General features: G+C 34.8%; 1 protein-coding gene across 2 annotated transcripts in view; it reads left to right on the forward strand.

The window, feature by feature from the left end:
* The window catches only part of LOC111434112 (oligopeptide transporter 3-like), a 44882-nt gene that overhangs the window by 2863 nt on the left and 23451 nt on the right, over positions 1 to 18568 (forward strand). Inside the window, exons 5-6 of one of the 2 annotated variants that reach the window (XM_023071424.1) lie at positions 22 to 204; positions 274 to 1110. In XM_023071424.1, coding sequence (XP_022927192.1) covers positions 22 to 204; positions 274 to 888 — 798 coding nt within the window. In that variant the 3' untranslated portion in view covers positions 889 to 1110. Of the gene's footprint in view, positions 1 to 21; positions 205 to 273; positions 1111 to 18568 lie in introns of those variants that run through there. The other variant, XM_023071423.1, reaches the window with a different exon arrangement.

Raw genomic sequence — 18568 nt, forward strand, 5'->3', positions numbered from 1 at the left:
TCTATATGGAATGTTATGCAGCAACCTGGATATGATATCATAGCACAGTTCATCATTGGTTATATTCTCCCTGGAAAACCCATAGCAAATCTACTTTTCAAGATCTATGGAAGAATCAGCACAGTTCATGCTCTTTCTTTCTTATCTGATCTTAAACTTGGCCATTACATGAAAATCCCACCAAGATGCATGTACACTGCCCAGGTGATCTTTTAGCAAACTTTAATGTTTCTATTGAGAGTTCATGATCTTGACTGATTTGTGTTTTCTCAGTTAGTCGGGACATGTGTTGCCGGGACGATTAACCTCGCCGTTGCTTGGTGGATGTTAGACAATATAGAGAACATCTGTGATACTGAGGCTCTCCAACCTGATAGTCCATGGACGTGTCCGAAATATCGAGTGACGTTTGATGCATCTGTTATCTGGGGACTAATAGGACCCAGGCGATTGTTTGGACCAGGCGGGTTGTATCGAAACTTGGTGTGGCTATTCTTGATTGGAGCTGTTCTTCCAATTCCTATTTGGGCATTGAGTAAAGCTTTCCCCGAAAAGAAATGGATTGCATTGATAAACATACCAGTTATATCCTATGGCTTTGCAGGGATGCCACCAGCAACACCTACAAACATAGCTAGTTGGCTCATCACTGGTACCATTTTCAACTACTTCGTCTTTCGATACCATAAGCGATGGTGGCAAAAGTACAACTACGTCCTCTCGGCCGCGCTCGACGCAGGGACAGCGTTCATGGGCGTGCTACTTTTCATTGTGTTGCAGAATGGGGGACATAACTTGAGGTGGTGGGGATCACAACCTGATCATTGTCCTTTGGCTAAGTGTCCGACCGCTCCTGGGATCGTCGTTAAAGGATGTCCAGTGTTTTAGCTAGATCGTCGAGACCCGAGACGATGAAACTGATAGTCATTATGTTTCAGAGAGTTAGGTTCAGGTTCTTGCTTTGCTTATGTTGTTTGTAAATGCTAGTTTGAAGTGATTTGGGTAGGGTTTATATATGACATCATATTAACTACAAGTTGTGTTATAATATCTTTTAGTGTATGACAATGGAGAGAGCCAAGCATAAAATAAAATTCTAGTTCGCTTCAAGTGACTCGAGCACCGACCGTTGCTGGCTGATGTGAAATTTTGAAAACACACAATAATTTAAATTTTTTTAAAAACGTACGTGCAATTAATAACTATCAATTCAAACAAGCCACTTAGTTTAAATTAGGCAAGTACACAAGAACATTTAAAGTACGATATGACATGTCCTACAAAATACTAACACAAAATGTCGTGGTGTGAGACCAAGACACTTATTCAGCTGGACCCAATGACATGGTACAAAATAATGGATTTATAAAAAGCCTAAAGATCAGTGAGACCAAGACACTTATTTAGCCTGACTCATATAGTCTCGTAGCTTGTGTACGTTCTCACCTCAACTTCTCCATCTAGGCATCATCTGAAAAAGAATTAAAGTAGCATGGATTGTAAAAAATACTCCGTACATAGTTTGCTTTTAGTTCTGTACTTGTCCTTAAGTTTATTCTCATTAAATCATTCATTGTTCATTCGGTGTCTTATTCATACTTACGAGTTTGTTCCTAAGTTAGCTTTTCTAGTCTATTTCCTAGGTTTCCCTAGTTCAGCTAAGCTTGACTTAGGGTCATGGTGCGAAACATCATAAGGGACATAGTATAGTGATCCAAACATGGTTATCTAGTCATACTTTCAATTTTGTATAATTATGAGTTCATTCCATCATTATCATAAAAATCGAGCATCATAACAGTTCAACTGCTTATTTTCAATCAAATTAGCTTATTTCAGTTCTAAAATTTAATAACATATTTTCATACATACTATAAGCTCGTCTTAATCTAAACTCTCGAGGTTCTACTTTCGACACTTTTTCGATTTGTTTAGGCCCTATTAGAACTTCAAGCTTCTTTCCACGAACCTGTAGCAATAAGAATCACCCAATTTCATTATCATATGAGGGATGTATCATTAGAAGAATTCTTAAGCAAACCCACAAAAATTTGCTTCCAATTTGAGTTAGTTCTCCTATTTTCGTGTTCCTTAGCTCAAATCGACCCAATCACTACCAAACGTAGGCCCTCACAAACCTTCCCCCCATAGAATCGAGCAAAGTCATATGGAGGTAACTTACAAATCCATGAAAAATCTCACACCGATAACCGTGGGTCTAGCAAATCCATTTCAACAGCTATTTCTTCACGATTTAGATACAAAATTCAGATAAACCAACAAAAAATGCTAGAACTAGATTACATTTTAAGATCAAAGAATTAGAAGTAAGATTTGAAATCTTGTTCTAAATTGAGTCACTCCACAATCGAACTTGATCTTGATTGAATGACTCGCAATCTACTAAAGAATTGCTTGAAACTTATAAATGACAAAAATGATCTCAATTTCCAAGGATGAAAGTGTGAACTTGAGAACTCAATTTCATTAATAAAAAATACTGTTTTACCTACTAAATTTGTGGATATTTATAGTCTCCACAGAATACCCACTTTTCAAATGCAGTACAAAAGAAGTTAGGGCCATTTTGGGAGGTAACTTCCCACCCTTTTACCCACTACAAGAACTTATAGAATTAAATAATAAATAAAGTGCTATATATATAGTGATCCCATCCTCCACTCCAACCATGAAAATGTTCGCATATGGAGCTCTAAATGGTAGTTTCTCAATTGGGTTAGCTTGTTAACAAATGAAATGGAGGTTGAATTGAGTCTATCCAATTTTGTAGATGAAAAATGAAGGCTTGTTGAATCTTTTGGCCTTGGATCTCGTAATAGATTTAGTTGGAACATTTGGAACACCATGGTCCTTATCACTTTGCTCTTCATTGCTCAAATCTTTTTGAAGGACTAGAGGCTCATAGTCTATGACGTGCGTATCTTGTGAGGGCTTGTTCTTTGATTTGCATGGGTGAAAATTATTTTTGTAGCTAATTCAATATGGCTTTTGTGCAGATACTTTGCAGGTGAAAGGTTGTGCTAAATCTTCATTGACTACCCAATGTCTTTTATTAACTTTTCTATAATATCAACGTGAGATGGATATCTTAGTCTGATACTATAAACACGGGCTCACCGTGTAACTTGATTATCTCCTCTAGGTACAATCGCGCCCACTTATCTATCAAATAGGTAGTCTTTCTTAAAATGAAGTGTGTCGACTTTGTCAGCCTATCAATGATGACCGAGATTAACGTGAAGCATTTTTTTGTCATTGGAAACCCGAAGATAAAGTCCATGACCACATCTTCCTACTTTCAATGTGAAATGCTCAGAGGTTACATTATTTTTGAGGGTTTATGTATTGGTGCTTTAAATTGTTGACTGAACGAACACTTATTCATGTATTCTGCTATGTCCCTCATCATTCGTACGACCAATAGTAGGTCTTCAGATCCTAATACATCCTGGTACTACTTGTATGCATTGTGTACAACAAGTTGTGAGGCTCTGGTAACAGCACCACTTTCAGTTCATCGTCGACTGGAACACATAACCTGACGTCCTAGAGTAGACTGTCATATGAGGTCAATGAAAACTCTAATGTGTGAGCTTATCATAAACTTCGCCCAGGATCATCTTCCTATGTTGCTATGATTTGTTGTCTCACAGTTGGTTGGATGATCAAATAGGCCAACCTTGTCGTTGATCAAATACTTGGTACGCATGTTCAACTCATGTACTTCAGGTTTAACTCTTTATTCATGATTAAATACCTCATATTCAACTCTTTATTCATGATCAAATACTTGAGGATCTTGTGATGTATATAGATCTATGTCTTCTCTCCATATAAGTAATGCCTTTGGATCTTGAGGTCAAAGACTACTACAACCAACTCCAAGTCATAAGTTGGTAGTTATTCTCGTATTCTTTCAACTATTGGGAGGCATAGGCAACCACCATCTCGTTCTACATTGGTATGCATTCTAGTCCCTTCCTCGACGCACCACTAGGCATAATGAAGTTTCCAGTCCCATCCGGTATAGTAAGCATTGGCGTCATTACTAGTCTCCATGCTCAGTCTCATATAAAACGACTGTCTCTTCTATGTTAACTGGGTCTGGACGACTATAATCCTAGAGAAATCCTATATGAACCAATAGTAGTAGCCTACTAGTCTCATAAAGCAACGTACCTCAACCACCATAGCTCAACCACCATAGTCGGATGAGACTATTCCATTACTGCATTAACCTTAGTTAGGTCCACTACTATTCCTTCTTTTGACACCATGAGGCTCAAGGAAATTACCTTTTGGAGCCAAAACTCGCATGTAACGATCCAAGGCCACCAATAGCAGATATTGTCCTCCTTGAGCTTTCTCTTTCGTGTTTCTCCTCATGGTTTTTAAAACGTGTCTTCTAAAAAGAGGTTTCCACACACACTAATAAAGAATGTTCCGTTCTCCTCCCCAATCGATGTGGGATCTCACATGACATTTTGAAAACTTTCATACTATTCAGTCACCTCCTGGAGTCAAAAACTTGATACCACATGGCCGGCGACAGTAGAATTTTCTTAATTCTCTTTTGTATATTAATATTTATTTAATCCAAATTCTTTTTATTCTACCTTCAAAATTTTGGTGATTAAAATTGTACGCTTCAAGCCAAGCAAACTTATCTGGCCCTGAACCTTAGTGGTGGGTACACCTCATTCGTATATATATTAAATTTTAATTCTTTTAAATCTTTCTTAGTTATCACATCTTCAAAATCACTTTCATTCGAACGTGGTCTCCGTTTATTTATCAAATTAGAGCTAAAGTATAAAAGTTGGAAGTGGTAAAGTATCTAATTCCCCGTAATTCGGTGGCAATTCAAGGCAAAAGCCATTTTGCAGAACTGGGTGCCCACCAAAAGCCTCACAAATTCTCAAGCATGCGCCTACAAAGTGGTTCAACTTCTGAGCTCTAAACACACAATCCCACAAGAACTTGTACGGCCTCTCTCATCATGTAAGCTCACAAAGAATAGTCCAATTTTTCAAGTATCTAAGAGGACCTAGGGCCACAACAGCAATTGCTTCAACTTAATGATTAGAGCATTGAAAAAATTCTTAAAATGTCGTTAGGTGAACTTAAAAGTCTCTTGCTCGAGTGTACAAGTAACTGAAATTTATAATAAAAGTTCCCGAGGGTTAAATTTCAACCATCATTTAGCTTAAGAACTCAACAAAATCTAGAGCATGATTGAAACGTACATTAAACATGACTGAACGGTAATGGGAGTATACTCGTTCTAAAAAATCACTTAGAATCATTCGACTTCAGAGACTATACACAAAGACCTGACATTGTAACATTGAGTGAGTTTGGATATATAGTTGATATATATATGTCTCATTCAAACCAAACTTGGTGTGATGGTGCACGACTATGCCCTTCTATGTATGTCCAAAAGAATAAGAACATCAAATCTTGGTAGGGGTGTATATCCAACCCGACAACCCAACCTGAATTATAGGGATTGGGTTGGGTCATTTTTCTTGAACCCGAAATGATTGGGTTTGGTTTCGTGTTTGTTGAATAAAAGCCTCGGGTTGACTCGAACTAAACATAATATATAAAATACATTATAAAACTTGCGAACTCACTTGTCTATCACAGTGGTAATGTATTCATACTAGAAAATTTCTCGCACAAGTTGGACTCCGACTCTAGTTGAATTCATCTTATTGAATTTCTTTTATATATTTTTATTATTTTGAGTTTCTTTTATATATTTTTAAATTTCTCCTCTAACTATAAAAAAAAATCCTCAATATTTCATGTTATTTTTTAATATGAATAAACTAATAACAACTCTTGATTTACTTTATACTAAGGGTGTACATTCAACCCGACAATCCGGACCAACTTAACCCGAACTATAAGGGTTGGGTTGGGTTGAGTTGCATTAATTATTCGGGTTGGTTTGGGTTCATTTTTCTGAATCTAAACCGACTCATGGGGCAAAACCATTGAGTTGACCCAAGCCAAATAAAAATATAAAATATGCTAAGAAATTTACAGTAATGCTGGATTTGCCAGAGTGGTTCAATTCAAGTACGAGGGACGCTCATTGTTCTTGATTGATTTTTTTTTCTTTTCTATAAATTTGAGACAAATAATTCAAGTGCGAGGGAGAGAATTCCCGATTATTATTTTAGGACTTCTTTAACCCTATTTTTTCGATTATTTTGATTATTTTAGGAATTCTTCAACCCTATAGTTCTTTTTTATTATTTTAGGAATTCTTTAACCCTATTCTTTTAACTCTAGAAGAGTGGACACAAAATTGGATCCATAGAAAATTAAGTTTCAATTATTTAAAGATTTTGTTATAAATTTGAGACAAATAATTCTAAATTATAATGTATTTATTATTTATTTGTTAGCAACATTCTTATACTAAGTCTATTTTAATTAAAATATTTTTATAATATTTTTTATTTTTATTAAATACAGTATATTTAAACTAATCATTTTAAATGTCTTTGATTTTATGAAAACGTTGAACTATGTTAATATGTTACCATTTTCGCTTATTGTTCTTGATTGATTTTTTTTTTCCTGTGAATAATTATAGATTGATTTATGTTTGTTTGTGAACTTTTAATTATCTTTTATCTAAGATTAAATTGGAATAATTATAAATTGTTATTAAATAAAACTTTTTTTTTTAAATAATTTTTTTTAACCACTCGACAACCCAACCTGAAAATTTTCGGGTTGGGTTGGGTTACCAATCCAACCAATCTCAACTTTTGGGTCGGGTAAAAAAAAAATCCTTCAACCTAATCCAAACGAAAAATTTACGTCTATTATACGTATTCCTGAAATGTGAAATATTGAGAATTTTGTATGAGTTAAGTCGGTTGGAAAAGTCTTTTGGATAAACCCGAAATCTTGGATTGATTGGGTGAAGGGAATGAACTCTTCATCCATGTAGCGCAAGCATTGAGAACCATTTTGATTTTTATTATGAATTAAAACAAAAGGAATAAATACGAAAGTAAGAACCTTTCAAGACTTCTTCAAGTATTCCAACAATGCAAACGTTATTCATATTCTACAAGTTCTTCCTTACTATTTGTCACGACCCAAAAAAAAGTTTAACCTCAAGTTGTGACTAACAATGACTACGACGTGTAGTGTAGTGTGTATGCAAGAAATTCAAAGGAAAATATTATTTCAAAAATCAATAATTTATTTCGTAAGGAAAGCGTTTCAATAAAAAGGGGTTATATGTGACTAGGTATAGACAAGGAAAGAAAACATGAAGGACAAAGTGTACTAATCAGTAAGACTGGATTGACATCATGGGACACGCTTCCTCTATGACAATCCACATCGTTCAACGTGCTCTATCTTGACCCAACGTCTCACGTACCTCAAAAAGAAAGGTATAGTAAGAATGAGTATAAAATTATACTTAGTAAACCACCTACTTGTAGGCTCTCATCGCATCCTAAACTTAACAAACCACGGACTTTCCTTTGGCTCTAGAACATCTAGTTCTGGTCTTAGCTCATTAGGGCTTGCCCATTGGGACTTGTGCCTTAGGGCTTCTTTGGTTCTTAGTCCTTTCATTTATACCCTAGAGTTCCTTTTATGCTAACCTATGTTGGACTGGTGCCCTGCAAGTGGCTACCTCGGCATGGCTATGAGATTACCTGCTGTCTTACTTATGAAGTGAGCTGCAACCCCTTAGTCCCAAGGTAATCCCCCTGTATTTGGGAGGGCTACATCCCCTATCCCATCCAGCTAAATGGTCAGTTACGACGTGCGTATCCTGTTCCCCATGCTAAAACGGCTATTGAGTAGTCGTCTTGTTCAGGAACCCGCTGGTCCCCCACGAAGCTATAACATCATCCACACACAAGTAGCCTAAGGGTACTCTATAGGAGGTTCGTATGCCGTGGTAGTTTCTTAGGCTCCTAGGGAAAGGTTAGGTCTATACACTTAGTGACTTGTCACTTTAACCACATATCCCTAGACTTTATCAAACCTGTGGGTAATGAAAATTTAATTGAGTGTACACAAATATCATCCATCATCATTATACAAAATTGATGTAAAGTAAACATACATGTTCAATGGGGCGATAACATCCATCAACTCCCAGAACGCAGAATTCACAAGTTCCCATTCTCCTTTCAACATGAATTAAACATATATATATATATAGAAAAAGCGAAAGCTTAAAACATAATTGCAACACTCAGATGATTCTCATAATACTTCACATAATACATCCATAATCTTAACAAATAATTTACCTACAATCAAACATGGAAAGCTACGACCTAAAGTAATTAAACTAGCATGCATGAATTCCAAGCGACTCCTCCAAGTATTTCTTCCTAAAGTTTCGTATGGTGACTTACCTAGATGATGCGTGCCCTTACTCAGCGTTTCCACACAATTAGTGTATCGAAAAGTAGTGATTTTTTCTCAATTAGATCATATTTCATATAAAATAAAGTTAGGATTGGATTCAGGAGGAAAATAGGGAAAATAAGAGTCAAATGGGACGAAAATGGGCTTACACGCACTTCGACGCGCCAGGCATGAGCCAGGACAAAGTCACTCCCAGGTTCCATGCGCGAGTGTCATGCGCCCACGATTTTCTACATTCGCGAGTCATCGGTTCGGATCGGGTGGATCGCGGGTCGCCTGGATTCGTTTCGTCGCGCGGGTACTGGATCAGCTGAGGAACGTGGATCAGGTTGCCTGGCCGTGAACGCGTGTCGCTGGAAGGTTGGAGCTACGTCTCCCCAGGCGGCGTTCGACGCGTGTCCGATGGTTGTTGGTGCACGTGGGCCTCTTGCTGGTTGACACGTGGTGCTCCGTCGTCTTCTCTCTCCTCCTAGCAGAAAAACGAGGTTTTCGATTAGTTCTACGACGTTCTTCTCATTTTTCTATCTCTCGATTCTTAATCCAAATCGTAATGACTTCTTTAAAAAAGTTGTAGATCATACTACAACCTACGTGCCAATATTTTTTTCTTGATTTTTACTTAATCATACGACGAGTTATGAGCGTCTAAAAGAGGTCCGATAACATCCTTACCGTTCTTGAAAAGATTCTCAGATCTCAATGTTTCGTCCGATTTCCTCACAAAATCAGTGGCGGATCTTCCCTAGATGAAGATAGTAAAGTTTAACACTCTATTCTCAAACCAAGATCTCAGATCTGGAGAGTGAAGTTCAAGATCTTACCTTGCAGATTTCTCTCAGATCTTGACGGAAGAAGGAACCTCAGTAACACGAGTCTTTCTTCTCTCCAAGAAGAAGCTCCAGAGTGTAAGTCTCGGTAGAGGATGAATTTCGTTGGTGATTCTCCGACGAGGACTCCAACAATTCACTTTTCTATCTCAAGCTTTCTCTCAACTTTCTTTCTCACACTTCTCTCTTTTACAGGTACTCTATCGAGAATCCTCAAGATCCCTATGATGGGCTGAGTAGCAAAATGCCCCTTTTGCTCCTCTGCCTTTGACCTTTGTTTTCTTTTTTTAGTGTTACACTGTGACTCGAACACAAGGCCAAGGTTTGTGGGAGGCTCTTGAAAGAAAATCCCAAAGGAATTGGAGAAGAAGAGTTTCGAGAAATCTTAAAGATGTAATTTCATTTTCTAGAGAAACTGGGTGAGATTTGTATGTTTTGGCTCAACCCGAGAGTCCTATTTATAGGGACTCTTAGAGAAGTCTGTCAAATAATATATTTGCATATTTAATATGTTAGGATATAACACCTTGTACAAATCATATTTAGATATTACAAGATATCCTAATATATATCTAATTAATTTGAATCTCATTCAAATTAATTAGATATATATTACGATATCCTCATTCAAATTTCAAATATATTTTTATTTAATATATCAAAATACATTAATTAATTTAATATTTAATGGTATCAAATACCATATATATATTTTTCCATTTTAACCTATCTAATATATTAAATATTAATTTGAATCTTTCCGATTAAGATATTTTTCTCAATTTATATTTAACTTATCTAATATATTAAATATTAATTTAAACCTTCAAATTTTCTTTCAAATAAATTAAACCTTTTAAAGTTATTATTAGCTCGCAATGTGACCTTATGGACGTACCGATTATAAGCTCCAATGATATAAAATTAATTAATTAAACTTTTTAATTAATCAATTTTCATTCATTAACTATAGGTTACTCCACTATAGACCTAGAATTGCAATCTTATGCACGGTAGGACAAGTTATGTCTATTGATATAACCATTACAAGCAAGTCGATCCTTCACGAGTTGTTCATAATTACAGTTGGGTCAAAAGTCCGTTTTACCCCTATAATTTCATATTTCACCTTAAGGTGCTTCTATGAACAATTTTTTTATGATCCAATCATAAACCAAGTCCCTCTCGGTCAATGAGAGGGTGGAGCCCCATTGTTCAAGTCCCGAAATTAATACTTAAGACTCATGTACCTTCCTTATATGAAAAGAAGTGAATTCCAGCTCATGATATTAGGTTCCGAACTCCCTATTTGATCAAGTCCCCAAAATGTAGAAATATTGAATCGGCTAAAGAGACATTCTCACCCATGTAAATTAAAGGATAAACCCTCACAGGCATGAGTTCATAACTCACTCACGATTAAGATCGAGTCATATATGGTCATTATGTGAAATATTAATCTTCTCAATTAACAGATTTATAAAGAGAGATTGAATATTTATTGGTCCAGTCTTATACAAACTCATTGCATAGGATACCTCCATCTACATGTCTCTACATGAACGATTTGGATTAAATCATTTGTAACGATTACAAAGTGGGTCGTATCAATAGTGTTACGAGCATAAGGCACCCAACCTTATTCATATACTATAGACTCTTTACATTATTACTTGAGCACTTATCTTTTTGTATGTCAACCACATCTTCAAGATTACATTAACAACCTTAGGTTTTCATACCATGGATAACAATTAAATTATAAATAAAATAATTAAATTCAGGTAGATCCTGTTAATAAAAAAAAAATATATATAACATATTTTCTTTCCCAAGAGAAAATAGCATATTATTTTATAATAAAAAAAATCTAAAACGAGGAATTGAATCTCCCTCTCTTTTGGGAAATTAGTTTAAGGAACCCAAATTTACCATTTTGAATAATTATTATTAAAGTAAAGAAAATAAAGGATCCATGAAAAAGACTTTTTCTTCCTCTAAATATTCCCATTTTTAGCAATAAATTATCTAAATTTAACAAATAATAGCTTTATAAATCGCCATTCTCTTCTCCCTAAACAATCATCCAATTGCAAAATAAAAGAAACACTGTAAATCTCAAACAAAAAAAAAAAAAAAAAATGAATCAGAAGATCCTTGCAGTGTTTCTTTTGTGCATCGTCATGGCCGCCACATTGGAATTCTTCATCGTCGACGCTGCTGGCAATGATGGGTCGGGAGCTGATCCTATGTCCACTGTCCCACGTCCAAAAAAAACCCTTTTTAAAAGTCTTGCAGATAAAATAAAGGGCCATTTTTAATATATAAAATTTTATTTGTGATATCATTTTTATAATGTAATCTTCTTTTCAATATATAAACTTTGCCTTTCGTTTTACGTAGTCGTTTATTTAAAATTTGTGGCGTGTACATAGTTGAACGGGTTAGGTACGTCGTATGGCTGACCGACGATTACTAGCGATCCCGGCTTCATGCAGGCGAGTTGCAACCTTCAATCCGAATTGAGGATGGATTTTTGGAGTTAGTTCACCCTTGTGGGATCACGACCCCTTGTCCCGGCCATTGTAGCACGTGTGTCGCCCAGGGCATAAAGGGCATGATGACTTGATGTCATCCTCACCTTCCTTCGGCTTATCACTGGCAGTCAACGCTTGGCAGCTAAGCACGAGGGTTGTGCTCGTTGCAGGGCTTAACATCGCCATTAGACAAATATAAAACAATAATGATTTCACGTCTCAAAACAATGCAAGACAATGTTTAGAATTTCGAGCTTCTTTCCACGAACCTGTAGCAATAAGAATCACCCAATTTCAGTTATCATATGAGGGATGAATCATTAGAAGAAGTCTTAAGCAAACCCACAAAAATTTGCTTCCAATTAGAGTCTAGTTCTCCTATTTCCGTTTTCCTTACCAAATATAGGCCTTCATGAACCTTCCCCCATATAATCGAGCAAAGTCGTATGGGGGTAACTTACAAATCCATGAAAAAACTCACATCGATAACCGTGGGTCTCGGATACAAAATTCAGATAAACCAACGAAAAATACTAGAACTAGATCACATTTTAAGATCAAAGATCTAGAAAGAAGTAAGATTTGAAACCGTTCTAAATTGAGTCGATCGAACTTTGAATGGCTTGCAATCTACCCCCATTTACCAAGAACTAATTAAATAATAAATAACTACCCCCATTTACCAAGAACTTATAGAATTAAATAATAAATAAAGTTTTCAAATAATTTTTCAGTAGCGATCCCATCCTCCACTTCAATGTTCACTTATGAAACTCTAAATGGTAGTTCCCATCAGGTTAACTTGTAATAATTGGAGGTTGAATCGAGCCTATCCAAATGGTAGTTCCCATCAGGTTAACTTGTAACAATTGAAATGGAGGTTGAACCGAGCCTATCCAATTTTGTAGATGAAGAATGATTGTTTGTTGAATATTTCTAGCCTTGGATCGTGTAATAGATTTAGTTGGAACATTTGGAACACCATGATCCTTATTATTATCTGTGCTCTTTCATTGAAGTCTTTTTGTACGACTAGAGTCTCATAGTCTATGACATTGCTCAAGTCTTTTTGTACAACTAGAGTCTCATAGTCTATGACGTGCGTATCTTGTAAGGACTTGTCCTTTGATTTGCATGAGTAAAAATTATTTTTTGTAGCTAATTCAATATGGCTTTTGTGCGGATCTTTTATGTCTCTCCATCACTTTGAAGGTGAAAGGTTGTGCTAAATCTTCATTGAGTACCAAATGCCTTTTATAAACGTTTCTATAATTTCAACGTGAAATCAATATCTTAGTCTAATACTATAAACCCGGGCTCACCATGTTAACTTGATTATCTCCTCTAGTTACAATCGCGCCCACTTATCTATCAAATAGGTAGTCTTTCTTAAAATGAAGTGTGCCGATTTTGTCAGCCTATCAATGATGACCGAGATTACCGTGAAGTATTTTCTTGTTGTTGGAAACCCCAAGATAAAGTCCATAACCACATCTTCCTACTTTCTATGTAAAATGCTCAGATGTTACATTAATTTTGAGGGTTTATATATTGGTGCTTTAACTTGTTGACTGAACGAACACTTATTCATGTGTTCTACTACGTCCCTCATCATACCGTACAACCATTAGTAGGTCTTCAGATACTGATACATCTTGGTACTACTTCAACCATTAGTAGGTCTTCAGATACTGATACATCTTGGTACTACTTGGATGCATCGTGTACACCAAGTTGTGAGGCTCTGGTAACAACACCCCTTTCAGTTCATCGTCGACTGAAAATCATAACTTAACGTTCTAGAGAAGACTATCATATGAGGTCAATGAAATCTCTCGTGTGAGCGAATCATAAACTTTGCCAGGATCCTCTTCCTATGATTTGTTGCCTCAAAGTCGGTTGGATGGTCAAATGGGCCAACCTTGTCCTTGCTCCTCTGAACATCACTTCTATCTTGACACTCTCCTTATTAGCCTATATCTCCACCTGCCTCGTGTCAGTGTCGACGTGGGCCATCTCCTGCTCAGCCATTCGATGGCAACATTCACGTGCCTAGGTGGAAGAGAATGTTCATATCGTAGTCCTTGGTTAACTTCAACCACCTCATGTTCAACTCTTTATTCGTGATCAAATACTTGAGGATCCTGTGATGTATGTAGATCTATATCTTCTCTCCATATAAGTAATACCTCTAGATCTTGTGATGTATGTAGATCTATATCTTCTCTCCATATAAGTAATACCTCTAGATCTTGAGGTCAAAGACCACTGCAACCAACTCCAAGTCATAAGTTTGGTAGTTATTCTAATATTCTTTCAACTATTGGGAGACATAGACAATCACCATCTCATTCTACATTGGTATGCATTCTAGTCCCTTCCTTGACGCACCACTATGCATAATGAAGTTCCTAGTCCCATCTAGTATAGTAAGCATTGGCGTCATTACGAGTCTCCATGCTCAGTCTAATATAAAACGACTGTCCCTCCTATGTCAACTGGGTCAGGACGATTATAATCCTAGAGAAATCCTATATGAACCAATAGTAGTAGCCTACTAGTTTGAGAAAGCTACGTACCTTGACCACAATAGTCAGACGAGACTATTCCATTACTGCATTAACCTTAGTCAGGTCCACTACTATTCCTTCTTTAGACACCATGGGGCTCAAGGAAATTACCTTTTGGAGCCATAACTTGCATGTAATGGCCCAAGGCCACCAATATCAGATATTGTCCTCCTTGGGCTTTCTCTTTCGAGTTTTCCCTCAAGGTTTTTAAAATGTGTCTGCTAAGAAGAGGTTTGCACACCCTTATAAAGAATGTTTCGTTCTCCGTTCTCCTCCCCAACCGATGTGGGATCTCACATGACATTTTGAAAACTTTCATACTATTCAGTTACCTCTTGGAGTCAAAAACTTGATACCACATGGCCGGCGACAGTAGAATTTTCTTAATTCTCTCGTATATATTAATATTTATTTAATTCAAATTCCTCTTATTCTACATTCAAAATTTTGGTTCTTAAAATTGTACGCTTCAAGCCAAGCGAACTTATCTCACCCTGAACCCTAGTGGTAGGTACACCTTATCTCACCCTGAACCCTAGTGGTAGGTACACCTTATTTGTATATATATTAAATTTCAATGCTTTTTAGTGTTTCTTAGTTATCACTTCTTTAGAATCACTTTCATTCGATTGTGGTCTCCGTTTATTTATGTTTGACTCCCTTGTTCTACATACAAATTAGAGCTAAAGTATAAAAGTCGAAAGTGGTAAAGTATCTAATTCCCCCATAATTTTCCATTGAAATGTCAAATTAATATTTAATATATCAGATATATTAAATAATAGAGAAAATACATTTAATTTGAAAGGTTCAAATTAATATTTAATATATTAGATATGTTAAATAAAAATAGAATAAAATATATTAATTTGAAGGTTCCATTAATATTTAATATATTAGATATATTAAAAGAAAAATATATTCATTGTATTTGAAACAATTAAATATTAAATCAATTAATGTATTTTATACATTAAATAAAAACATATTTGAGATTTGAATAAGATTCAAATTAATTAAATATATATTAGGATATCTTATAATGTCTAAATATGATTTGCAGAAGATATTATATCCTAATATTTAAATACGCAAATATATTATTTGGCAAATATTCTTCAAGAGTCCCTATAAATAGGACCCTCGGGTTGAGCCAAAGATATACGAACTCTCCCACTTTCTCTGGAGTATGAAATTACATCTCCAGAGAATTCTCGAAACTCTTTCTTTTTCTCCAATCCCTTTTGGATTTTCTGCAAGAGGCTCCACAAGTCTTGGCCTTGTGTTCGAGTTATATCAAGGAAGATCTTGTGGAATGTTGGAGAACTTCTACATGGTCGGAATACTCTAAAGAGTCCTGCAAGCTAAGGTTTCTACAAAGGAATAGTTTTACTCTCCTATTTATTGCTTTGTTTTAATTCTAAATAAAAATCAAAATGGTTCCCAATGCTTCTGCGACGTGGATGAAGAATTCATTTCCTTCAAATATAAATGAAGAGAAATATATTAATTTGAAGGATTCCAATTATTATTTAATATATTAAATATATTAAAGGAAAAATATATTTATTGTATTTGATACAAAAAAATATTAAATCAATTAATGTATTTTGATACATTAAATAAAAATATATTTGAAATTTGAATGAGATTCAAACTAGTTAAATATATTACGATATATTGTAATATTTTAATATGATTTGTATAAGATATTATATCTTAATATATTAGATATGCAAATATATTATTTAACAACAATTCTCCAAAGTCCCTATAAATAGGACTCTCGAGTTGAGTCAAAGATATACAAATGTCTCCTACTTTCTCTTGAGAATGAAATTACATCTCCAGAGAATTCTCGAAACTCTTCTTCTCGAATCGCTCTGGGATTTTCTTTCAAGAGGCTCCCACAAGCCTTGACATTGTGTTTTAGTCATAGCAACGAAGATCTCATGAAAGCCTTGAAAGCTAAGGTTTCTACAAAGGTAGAGTTCTTACTCCCCTATTTATTGCTTTTTTTTAATTTTTAATAAAAATCAAAACGGTTCTCAATACTTCCGCTGTGTGGATGAAGAGTTCATTCCCTTCATTTTATAGGTTGAAACACCTCAGTATAAGTGGAAAAGTATTCGATGGACAAAGGCAAGCCGATACGAAATTAGATAGAAACTTCAACTAAGGTCAACCAAGTAAGTGACCTTACTATTAGCTCAGTTGGAAGATTTGTCTTATGTATAACGACACATGTCCTGTGGCCCCTGCACATATCATTTATGTTTTATGTTATATGATGATATGATTACGATATATAATGATCTGATGTCGTTATATGATGATGTGATGTCGTTATATGATGATGTGATGATGTTATATGATAACGTGATGATCTTATATGATGACGCGATGACCTTATATGATGACGCAATGACCTTATATGTTGACGCGATGACCTTATATGGTGACTTATATGATGATGCGATGATGTGATGATGTTATATGATGATGTGATGATGTTATATGATGATGTGATGGTATTATATGATGGTGTGATGATATTATATGATGTCTTGAGATGACAAATGATAATGTGATGATGATATATGATGATGTGATGACGTTATACGATGATGTAATATAATTGTAACTATTGGAAAATTAAAAAAAATAATAATAGTAGTAATAATAAATAAATAAATAAATAATCCCTTTCACTCCACTTTCCTCAAATATCTCCCCATCACCTCCTAATGATCAGCATTCTGCAAGCAAAAACAAATAGAACAAGAAAGAAAAAAGATCAAATTTTGGGAAGAAAAAAATTAGAAAAAGAAATAGAACACAAACAAAAGATGCAGATCTTGGGGAGAGAAAAGTTGGAAATGTTCCAGGGAAGAGTAAAAGAGATAGAAAAGTTACGAATAGAAAAGTTATTTTAGATCTCTTCTTTTATTTTTGTAATTATTTAGATTTTAGATATCTTAAAAAAAAAAAAATATTGAAAATGGCCAAAAGCATAGGATTAAACAAATTAGTTCCTCCTATCTTTAGGAAAGAAAAAAAATATTGAAAATTGCAACGGTACGTTAACAAAACAAAGGCAAAATACAGAGACAAAAATATAAAGTTTAACAAAAAAAAATGCATATAAGAAAAAGAAAGATTTGGGAAAAAAAATCAATTTGGATAAATAAAAAAAAAAATCAACAAGAGCACACCAAATACTATAAACAAAATCAAAAGGAAAGAAATAAAAGAAGAATACAAGCCCAACAAAATGAAAAAAAAAAAAACTTAAAAAATTAGAAGAGAAGAGTTGAGTAAGAATAGATAAGAATTGACTAACGGTATGATTTGGAAGTAAGAATAGATTCAAAATTGGCCAAGAATATCTCTAAACAAAAATTAAAAGATGAAGCATAGTATATGGATAACAAGAAAATAAAAGATCAAAGAAATATGAGAAGGCAAGAAAGTAGTAACTTAAAATAACTCCATCAAACTATTACCTAAGACAAGAATAATAGAAAATAAAATCTTAATAAAAATAGAATACATATATATATATATATATATGCGCGCGCACGCGCGCGCATATTATAACGTTCCAAGTCTCTTTATGCTTGCATGAAGTCTAGCACATGAACCATAGTAAGATTTAGAAAATTGAATGTGAAATTAATGTTGTGGATTCATATAGGTTGACTTTGATATAAAGGATAAAATCGAACTTTCATTAAAGATATATTGATGACACCAGCCTAAGCTAATCAGGTAAGTGCTCTTACTAAAGGATAGACTAAAAATTATATGAGTTATGATGATGTATGAATTGTGTCATACGATGCCGTATGTTAGTATATGATGATGTATGAGTTATGTTGATGTATGAACTATATCATATGATGTCGTATACTATTATATGATGGTGTATGAGTTATGTTGATGTACGAGTTATGATGATGTGTGAATTATGATGCTTGATGATATGGGTAATATATATATATATATTTCGATGATTGACGTACTTGATATGCTTGATGCACTTTATGGCAATATAATGAGTATGATGATTGTGTGACGTTTACATTAATATGATGATGTTTTCTATATTGAGCATGCTATATGATGATGAGTGTCATATTGCATCATGTCATTAGATCGACATAGGACACAACCCTAAGAGCAT

This window comes from Cucurbita moschata, unplaced genomic scaffold, assembly GCF_002738365.1.
Source record: "Cucurbita moschata cultivar Rifu unplaced genomic scaffold, Cmos_1.0 Cmo_Scf00044, whole genome shotgun sequence".
Taxonomy (NCBI): domain Eukaryota; kingdom Viridiplantae; phylum Streptophyta; class Magnoliopsida; order Cucurbitales; family Cucurbitaceae; genus Cucurbita; species Cucurbita moschata.